This window comes from Salarias fasciatus, chromosome 6 (genome assembly GCF_902148845.1).
Source record: "Salarias fasciatus chromosome 6, fSalaFa1.1, whole genome shotgun sequence".
Taxonomy (NCBI): Eukaryota; Metazoa; Chordata; class Actinopteri; order Blenniiformes; family Blenniidae; genus Salarias; species Salarias fasciatus.
In genome coordinates this window covers 14,039,901-14,050,128 of record NC_043750.1, presented here as the reverse complement: position 1 = coordinate 14,050,128, position 10,228 = coordinate 14,039,901, and the positions used below count along the sequence as shown (strand labels likewise).

The 10,228-nt window shown below is 43.0% G+C and overlaps 1 protein-coding gene across 2 annotated transcripts; it reads left to right on the top strand.

The window, feature by feature from the left end:
- Window positions 1-431: 431 nt before the first annotated feature.
- Window positions 432-8,541, top strand: fip1l1b (FIP1 like 1b (S. cerevisiae)). Of its 2 annotated transcripts, none has more exons than XM_030094724.1 (15): window positions 432-692; window positions 981-1,035; window positions 1,660-1,726; window positions 1,897-2,009; window positions 2,595-2,659; window positions 2,784-2,894; window positions 3,431-3,561; window positions 4,485-4,603; window positions 4,938-5,037; window positions 5,129-5,294; window positions 5,384-5,465; window positions 6,266-6,321; window positions 6,402-6,591; window positions 6,679-6,825; window positions 8,026-8,541. In XM_030094724.1, exons 1-15 carry the CDS (start codon window positions 614-616, stop codon window positions 8,162-8,164), a joined length of 1,620 nt encoding a protein of 539 aa, XP_029950584.1. In that variant the 5' UTR covers window positions 432-613; the 3' UTR covers window positions 8,165-8,541. The 2 variants fall into 2 exon arrangements, with proteins under 2 accessions (XP_029950584.1, XP_029950583.1); XM_030094723.1 differs by having other exon boundaries at window positions 8,023-8,541.
- The last annotated feature ends 1,687 nt before the right edge of the window (window positions 8,542-10,228 follow it).

Sequence of the window (10,228 nt, the reverse complement as noted above, 5' to 3'; positions counted from 1 at the left end):
ATCTGAGCTTTCAGCACCATGGACAGCGGACGCTCGGAGATTGACCCTGTCAGGCTGCATTTGTGTGGATGTGTGTGAGCGTGTGTGTGCGTGCATATGTGTATTTGTTCTTCAGAACAAGTTTGTGAACTGGTTTGTGACTTTATTCTGCTTTCTGAGGCATATAGGTTTGCTTGGCTCAATAAAAGTGAGCATTAGTGTGTTGTTTGATGGTAGCATGAGGTATTGTTTGAATGGTAAAATTACTATCATAAGGGCCCGTAGAGAATGCTCCGACCCCTCTGTACTGAGACCCGCGCTTCGCCTCTGCTCGTGTTGGAAGTAGAGTCCTCTTGACCTAGTCTGAAGTACCTGAACATCATGTAGTTCATCCAGTCCACCAGAGGGAGCTCTGCTTGCAGCACCGACTGTTTGACGGCAGCGGTAAACAATCTCTTCCTGGGTCACACTGACTCGCAAAGGTATCAAATGGATCCATGAAGTAATAATTTATATCTTTAACCCCGTTTCCTCGCCAAAGGGAGAATTTGTGCCTCTGGTTTTGCATCTATAAGCTCGGTTGAAACTCGTCGTTGGGCCTTCTGGTGGAGAAGCTCTGCCCGTTTGAGCCAACATGTCTGCGGAGGAAGCGGAGAAAACCACCACCGCTGATGCTAGCGCCGGAGACGAGGAGGAAGAATGGCTCTATGGAGGTAAAATAAGAACACAGCCCCCACCTTCCGTCTGCTAATCTGGTCCAGATATGAACCCGTCTGTCAGCTACTTGTTACTCAATTGATAACTTTCAACTGCTACCGTTCGCTTTCAGAGGATTGTTGGATTAGCTTGTTGCTAAGCTAGCTGCGCTTCTTGGCTTCTGTCGGCCTTCAGCCGCATGACACCTGATTTAAGTTAATGTAAAGTCCTGGATTCACCTCCACAAATACATATGTCCCACAATGCTCAAATTAGTGAAAAACACGCACTCTTAATTGTTTCAGATGAGTCGGAGAGCAAAGAAGAAGACGAAGAAGCCAAACTGAACGCTGCAGTCAGGTGAATAACATCTGTCCTCACCTGAACAAACTCCCCAGATTTCATAATCAATATGGCCCAAAGAAGCCCCAAAGGATAAAAATCAAAATATGGATGCATATATAATGCAAACATTCATCCACTGATGTATCCACAGTTGATAATGAGTAGATAAATATGTTCATTCATTCTAACATTTGATTTGTTTTGTTTTCTTTTATAAGCTTACATTTTCATCACATTAAATTGCATCAGCCACTGTTGTGTGTTTTTCTTCCTGTGTTGTGTGAGCAAACGGTGCTTCAGTCTGCGTGAAAAGAAAGATGTGAATAGATTGACCTGGAGTTTGTAAATCAGGAAACGCCTGACACCATCACACACTACATCCTCAAGTAGAGCATTTTTTTAAAAAAATATTACGTGTCAACTGAAATTATGTGATTCAAAAATGGGTCGATAAAACTGCATGGACCTCTGGAATATTGTAACACAACTAATTCATTTCAGATTATATAGTCTGTATTTCCATAGATTTGAAACTGTATTCAATAAACCTTGAGATGTTTTTCCTTTTTAATTGGCTTGTGATTGCACAGTTTATGAATGAGTAAACTGTCAATAAATAAATTTGTCTCCCATCTGCAGTGCACCCGCGGATGCTTCAACAGAAGATGCAACTGCACACGCAACAGGGAACGGCGTGGCTGCAGAGGTAGGACACCCACATTGCATGCAGTCCTGATGCATTTTGACATCTGCTTTTACATCTGCTTTTACACTGTCTGTTTTTCTTTGCGTGCTTCTCTCTGTTATTTTCTGTCACTCTTGCAGTCCCAGGGTTTGTGACAGCTGCATGTGTTAATCTGCTTCCTGCTCTTTCAGCCAACAGGTGAAGCTGCAGCTGAGGATGGGGACAGCGACTCTGACAGCGACGATGACGACGACGATGTCCGCGTCACCATCGGTGACATCATACCTGGAGCTCCTCAATACACGTAGGTCTCCGTCAATATGACCTTTTTAATAGATGGCTTCAAAGTGTTTAGTGAGTTTTGTATTGCATGATGTTCACAAAAGTCCTCTGAATCTATGTTTGATTTCGTTGAATGGCCTATTTAGAATTTGAAATGCTTTTATAAAGGAGGTGAAATCTTCCTTTGGCGCAGATCTTTTACGAAAATGTGTTGAAATGAGATGCCTTTCACAAGTTTAACTGAATCAAGAAAGAGATCAAGTCCTGCTCCTAACTTGTCTCTGTCTGCAATAACAGCACAACATGCAGTGTGAAAACACTCCTACAGCGCTTTCTCTCTCTTTTAATAATTTAAGTAACAATGTGTGCTGGTTAAAGCATGTTGGCTTCATTTCCAGTTGATAAAATAAGCATTTACCTCATCAATATATACTTAGTACCTTAAAGTGAAGAAACCATTCTTTATGAAATCATGTAAAGTTAAAGGAAAAAAAGTTTCACTAATAGTCATTATTTGTAGCTTGTCTCTCTTTGAGCTCTTTGAACTTTTCACATAAGTCGGATGTGGGTTTGCAAACTGAAATGTTCTGGTCCTGTTCCTTCTCAGACCTTATGGAGCTCCACCTGTCAACCTCAATATAAAACCTACAGGCTCCAGATCTTATGGACAAGGTGAGTTATGGTCTGTTTTATTCCCCTGCTGCCTTTTAAAAGGAGTTTAAAAAGAATGAGCTGCTTTTTTTATATATATATTGTGAAATTATCCACAAACATGATGTCTTGTAAATTTTCTCAGTCGCTACAAAGCTGAAGGGCGTCGACCTCGATGCACCGGGAAACATTAACGGCGTTCCAGTGCTGGAGGTGGACATGGAGCTTTTTGAAGAGAAACCCTGGAGGAAACCAGGTTTGTGTTTCTTTTTAATTTGCTTGAACTTAAACTTTTATGAGTTTGCTTCTGTGCTTTTTGTTTTTTATTTCCTGAGTTTTTTGCAGTCATTTACTTGGTTGTTTTAGAATTAGCAGCTTTAGTAATCTGATACTTTTATACCTTGTGCCAGTACTTGACAATCAGTGACTTACTTTCTCAAAAATAAATAAATTAAAAACCGTTGATTTTAGAATTATTACCACCTGCCTGATATTGTGTAGTTCCGTCTTCCTCTGCTAAAACAGCCTGACCCGATCAGACACGGTCTCCAGCAGCTCTTCTGTTAAGTGGGACCACACAGACCAGCTTTCACTCTCCACTTGAAAGGAATGAAGCACAAAAAAAAATCCAATAAAACTGTCATGACTCAGCGAAGGCTTCCGCTGGGCCTGTAAATCTCTTTTGGGTTTTCTTTAAACACCATTGGAAAAACTCCTTCCATGACAAAACAGAAGTGGGAACCTCTGACTGCACAGATATTCCCTAAAATGTGTCTCTGTGTTTGTTTGTAGGAGCGGATCTCTCAGACTACTTCAACTACGGCTTCAATGAAGACACGTGGAAGGCTTACTGTGAAAAGCAGAAGAGGCTGCGCATGGGCCTGGAGGTCTCTACAGTTGGCTCCGTGACCAGCAAAATCACTGTAAGATAAAAACAAATCTGAAAAGAAACTGTGACACTAAGAAATGAACTACATGATTAAGAAAAAAAATAAATGAATAACGGAAACAGTGAAACCCGAGCTGTTTTAATCAAGAGTAAGACAGAAGATCAGTATTAAAAACAAAAAACTAATTATAAAAAGTCATTTAAAAAGCAAACATCCAAATAAAGGCAATGGAATCAAGCAGAAGGCAGCATTAAAGCCAGAAGGCTCATTAAAAGCAAAGACATAAAATATATCTTGAGCTGTTTCATCAAATGGTCTGAAGATAATGCTTCTCTTATACGAGCTGGCAGCTTGTTCCAGGCCACAAGAGCATAACGCCAGACTTTTTTATGCTCTATTTATGGTATGTTGAGAAGTATAGCTTCAGAGGACCTCGGACTATATATACAAGCATTAAGGAAATCATGAGTTTGCGGAGTCACAGGGTGCTCGAGAATCAAAAGGGCTTTGACGTCAGTCCTAAAAGAGACCGACAGCCACTGAAGCTCCAGCTGGATCTAGTGAGAACCTTTCAACTCCAGCGATTCTTATTAGTAGAAGTCTATTAATGCAGCTTAAAAAAAAAAAAAACCGTTCAAATGACTTTGTAATAGTTCAGATCAGAAAACACAAATGCATTTATCAGAATTTTAACATCAGACTGTTAAAATAACGACCTAATTCTGGCAATACTGCTCAGTTTGGAAAAAACTATCACACTACACATGTTTAAATCTCAAGAATCGCCCTGAAATCTACAAATACAAGGAGTCTCTTGATTTATCAGCCAAAGTAAGAATATTTTAATGAGAAAAATGCTTGAAATATCCGAGTGTATTGGTGGTTAAGAATTTTTCCGCTGTATTCTTCGGAATTCGTTTGCAAGTGTTGTTGAGCTTGTTTGGACTGTTTTCCAGGTTCAGCAGGGCCGGACGGGGAACGAAAAGGACTTGTCCAGTTTGCCTGTTCACACCTCCAAGCCGGACTTCACGTCTCCCGTCAGCCTGTACAAGTCTGCCGTCAGTCAGATCTCCAGGTGACACTTCTGCTTTATTCGTCACCCGCAAAAATCTGTGAAAACACGTCTGCAGTCAAATCGATAAATCAACAGCCTGCCTGGGCAAAGCAGGGCTGCAGGAAGGGACTTCAAACTCGATAGGAGTTGTTTAATTTGGTATTTATGTTGCTGATAGAAGACTGGTGTTACTTGAAAGGTGATTTAGTCTTGCTGCGTTGTGCAGGTCTTTGTTGTTGGTGTGTGTTTGTGGAAGGAGGATGAATCTACCTGAATGTATTTTGGCTCCTGCTCATCGGCTTGATGTGTGTTTTTGTTTTTTGTTTTTTTTGTTGTTTTTTTCTTCTTTTCACAGGAAGTCTAGTGGCACCATAGATGTGATCGGCGGACAGCTGGCCACCATCAGCAGGGTCGAGGGGCGGCGCAGACACAATCTAGACGGCAACAACATCCAGGTGTGTGAGAGGGAGTGTGAAGTCCCTCTGAGCAGTGGGAACATCCACATTGTCACTCGCTCTTCTCACTCTTGACCTCTTCTTTCTGCAGGTCATTTCTGAACACTCGACCTCAGAGTCCGAACCGACTCCTGCTAAAATCCCCCCATTCTTCCCGCCTGGACCGTTACCTCCCAACATCCCCCCGCCTCCATTTCTTCCCCCGCCGCCAAACGTCAGCACCGCGCCCCCGCTCATCCCTCCACCCACTTCACTCAGTGAGTTTCTTACGGTCTTCTCTGTTTCCACATGAATCTGTTTCTCCATCGTTACGTTTGTTTGATCTGCTCTTCCACTTTCCTCGTAGGGCTGCCCATCACTGTCCCACCTCCTGGATTCCCTCCTCCGCCCAGTGGGCCTCCTCCGACTATCATTCCCACTCTGGACAGGTAATTCAGCCACACACACATACACACACACACACCCATTAGGAACATGTTCGGCAATTTCAAAGATGATTTGGGTTTGAAATATAGTTTCCTAGCAGGAGATCCTTTACTTTTGTTTTATTCAGCGCCTCCAAAAGCTCATTTTTATGCTTGGAGTTATTTTTCTGGATGTGCACGTGTCCTGAAGTCTGAGCACTGTTGAAACTTGGTTGACCTAAAGTTCAGTGAGTGCAGTGATGATGGCCCAACACTGCAAACACTTCAAAGTCAAATCAGGACATGTTTCTTTCAGGACAACCTTCTTTTTTTTTTGACTAATATCAAAACCAAATGTTCTTTTTTCTTTCCTTCATAATGAATCCAAATATCTTTTGAACTGGACCGATCAAAACTGTCTAGTCAAATGAATCTTAATCGATTTTCTGAATGGACACCTCAATTCCAAACATAAATCCCCCTTTGATTCAAACATGCTGGGTAATTATTAGCTTTTGACCTTGTCTCGTTTCCAATACAAATCCTTTGAATCTGAACCATGCTCTGACTTAAACCGCGTTACTCTATGTCCACATCACGCTGCAACCTGTATAAACAGCTGTGATTCAGCCAGTTATAAGAAACACGGTGTAATTTTAAGTCATATTTCATGTTGATAGACTTGAACACTCTGATCTTATTGTAGAGCGAACTCTTGTTCCACTTCTCCACATCAGCATGTCCGTTCCTCTGTGGTCTCGGCGATGATGGAAGTACAGCAGTGTGCTTGCCTCTAATAAGCCGTTTTCTCTTTGCTTCCTCAGCGGTCACCCTGGAGGTTATGATGGACGCTCTGCTCCTCCATATCCATTTCCCCAAGGTAGAAAGCCACACGTCTGCTTTTCAAATGTTAGTGACGAAGTGGAAGTACGACTTCTCAGCGTGTGTTCATGTGTCCAGGTGCTTATCCTCCGCCCCTGGCTGGAAGCGTGCCTCCTCCATGGCCGCCGATGATGGAAAACGCCAAACCCTGGGAGTACTATCCCCGTAGAGACGACAAGAGAGACAAGGACCGAGAGAGGCCCAGAGAGAGGACGCATGAGCGGGAGAGGGAGCGGGAGCACAGCCCTGCCGGGATGGGCTACACCAGGTGAGAGAGAGACACACACACACACACACATATTCCCATTTTTTACCTGCTGCTAAATAAATGTTTCTGTCATCTCTGCTTCCTCAGCGATGAGGAGCGGTACCGCTACCGCGAGTATCCAGAGCGCGGCTACGTGGAGCGCCACCGCGACCGGTCGAGCCGGGAGAAAGAGGAGCGGCACAGAGAGCGGCGGCACCGGGAGAAGGAGGAGGGACGCCACAAGTCCTCCCGCAGGTATTTAAATGACGCTTGACACATGTGTGTGTTTGTACGTGACGTCCGATTTTAAACACAAGCATTTTCATGGATGCTTACATTTGACCATAAATTACCTACAACCAGCTTGACTGTTGTACCAGAACCGAATCAGAGTCTCACATGGTTTAATGCTTATAAACTAAAGCTTCCTTTGTCCTTTCTTCCCTTCTTACACCGAGAATAAATACCCTGAAATGACCCTCATTTAAAGAGCGGGATTGTTTCATTTTCTTCCCATCATGCTTAGAAATGTTCCCAGTCCCAACTATTTATGTATGTAACCTTATATAATCTAGAAAAGACAATGAGCCTGGTGTCAAATTACAAGATTGACAGGACTATTGTTGCACTAGAACAAGAAGCCAATAAATAATCCTTCATCCAATAAAAAAAAAAAAGAATGGGTTCACCTGATAGACTGACTGCGGTACAGCGACTCTCAGGTCGTCTGGAATCCTCAGCACTGCTGAAAGAGAAGCTTTCAAGCTCGCTTAAAGTCACAGAAGCTTAACTCATTACACAGCTCTTCTTCAAATACTTAAATGCCGATCCTACAGAATTATTGAAGCATATTTTAAGACTTGTTTCACTTTTGAAGTTGTTTACATCCCGCAGAGTCCTGCTCTGAGCTGAAAGCTATGAACCCTGCCTGCTTCATTGGACATTTATTTGAAAGCTGATGCGGCTGAAGAGGTGCACAACTTCTCAAGATAAAGTCAAACGATGAACCTGAGAAAACCTTAAAGTGAGCTGTGTTCAGTGTTTAATGTGAGTTGAGTTAAACAACCAGAAACAGGCCTCTCATGTGTAGCGAGAGACTTTATTTATCAGATGCACTGAAGGATTTGTTTGATGTTTTTGGACTTCAGTCTGCCGTTGTTGGTAAATTTGATCGTGAGGGGTGGAGGTACAAGCTGTCTTTGTGTGAATGTTTACCGAAATGTTTTGGCTCATGTTGTTTCTGTGTCCCGCTCAACACTTCTTCTCCCTCCGCTCCTCCTTTTCTAAATCACCATCCTCCTGCTCTTCCGTTCTTTTCTCCATATCGATCTTTCTGTCCTCCTTCATCCGTCTCCTGTTTCTCACCTTCTTCCCTTCCTCCTACTCCTGAACTTCCTCTCCTGTCACCTCCTCTGCCCTTTTCTCACTCTCTCATCCTTCTCCTCCCATTAGCAGCAGCAGCAGGCGGAGGCACGACAGCGAGGAGGGCGACAGCCACCGGAGGCATAAACACAAGAAGAGCAAGAGGAGCAAGGAGGGCAAAGAGTCCAGCGAGATCAGTGCGGACCCCGAGAACCAGGAGCCCATGGAGTAGCAAGGAAAGCCCCCCCCCCGACCGGAATGGGAGGAAACGAGCGAGAGACCAAAAACCAGCACGTCACCCAGTGATGGATGCTCCTCGTCACTCTCCCTCCATTTCCCTCCAGCCCGCCGTCACTCAGCCTCACCATCAGTCCGGGGAAAAGGAGGCGAAAGTGAAGCATGGTCGTCGTCCTCATTCATCTTTCCATCAGTACCGGGCAGAACGTCCATCTGTCTTTAACCACCGGCCCTCCTCTCACTCCATTAAGTCACAGATTAGTCAGGACCATCTGCCCAGTTTGCTCTTTCTCTGTTTTTTTGTTCCTTTGTTTGTGAAATCATCTGTAGAAAGAATCAGTTAAGTTGAATTAAAACACACTTTTGATAAGACTGGTTTTGTCTATTTTATGGGTTGTAAATCAATGACTTTCTCATTGATTCTTTCTCTACATTCTGATTTTCAATTCACACACCGTGATCACAGAAGTGTCTCACCTGAATGTGGACTGACACACAATACGGTACAGATACAAACTTTATTATTTACACTTTAATTTCTGTCTGGAAGTGGACGATAAGAGAGGATTTGAATTCCAGCTCTCGTGGTTCGGTTATATCTGCTTTGATTGTCTGTTTTTGAATCTTTTTTCGAGTTTGGTGTTGAAATTTGCACAGTCACACAGAAAACTGGGTCAGACTTTGGAGTACAAAGCTCCTAAAATTAGGTAAAACTCTTTATCTGGCAGGCAGGTCTGCACAGGTCACACACATTCACACTGAGGAGTGGTTTCTAATCATTTTTCTGGACTATGGAAGGAAACTGGAAAATCCATAAATACATATGAAGGCATGTTACATGTTATTAAAGCCATACATTTTTGTGACGATAATGAAACAAATTTCATGCAATGTATAGATACTTAAATGGTTTTCAACCCACTGTGATGCAGTTAAAAGCAAACTTTTTTTTACTCCTTGTACAAAGGCTGTGTTGACGTTGTCACCCATTGAGTGTCCTGGAACATTTATCTCTAAAAATACCAAACATCAACATGTTCAAACAAACATGATTTTTAAGAAAAAGGAAAACAAGGCCGCAGGGAAGGACGTGAGAGCAAAAAGGGATTAAAAGTTTTATTAAAAAAAAAACAAAAAACATTACAGCCTCATTGTACCACCAGGCTCCAAGTAAAGTTAACAGAATTTAAAAAATTAAGATAAAAGTTTGCTTTTTAATGGTTTTATCTGCAGTTGTGCAGTAGCATGGATTACGATGCAGGAGAGATACATTTGTGTACTAAAATGTAAAATAAGTGGCATTTACTCATGCATAATTAATGATGAAAATACATGCGGCAGAGCATTATAAGACACACACACCGTGCTGAAAATGAGCAATAAAAAACACAAAAGATGGAAATAACTTATTATTCCCTGTTTTCCTGCTGGGGTTTAGTGTCCATTACTGATCGAGCGGGATTATCAGAGTGAATTAGTGAAACATATTAACTACAGTGTGAGTGAGCCGGCCTCCACATGATCACCTGCTGATTGGGATCGGATCAACATTCCACCCCGGGTCAAAGTCTCCCGCCGGCCTGTGTACTCTTGTTATATCAGCTCACAGTGTCATGAATGCTTATATAGTGGTGACGTGAAGACAAAACACAGTTTGCAGAGGAGGAAAGAAAAGAAGCCACTGAGTGAAGGAGTAAAGACAGACGTCTGGAAGATGAAGTGCGTTGTTGTTGTGTTGCTGAGTCTTCTCTCTCTCGGACACTCGGCTCCCCTCAGCAGCTGCGAGAGTTTATTGCAACCAATCGAAATCAGCAAAGAAGAAGTAAGTCATCACATCGGCATCACAAGCCACTGAGAAGGGCTTATCAGTCATTTGAGGTTATGGAATCGTACAACTTTTGTGCAAACTGTTTGTGTGCTCCAGATTTTGGGAAGGTGGATGTACGTGGCAGGAAGCTCTGATCTCCCAGGGAGCCGGTCACTGGGCCGCCTGCTGGGCAGCGTGGTCCTGGACCTCACCCCGACCGGCCAGAGCAACATCCTCAACATCTTACAGACG

Bases quoted from the DNA above. Each gene is read 5' to 3' on its own strand.
- fip1l1b (XM_030094723.1), top strand. From the start codon at position 614: ATGTCTGCGGAGGAAGCGGAGAAAACCACCACCGCTGATGCTAGCGCC. The intron at 2,010-2,594 runs GTAGGTCTCCGT...GTTCCTTCTCAG, and splicing joins CCTGGAGCTCCTCAATACAC to ACCTTATGGAGCTCCACCTG. The intron at 5,038-5,128 runs GTGTGTGAGAGG...TTCTTTCTGCAG, and splicing joins TAGACGGCAACAACATCCAG to GTCATTTCTGAACACTCGAC.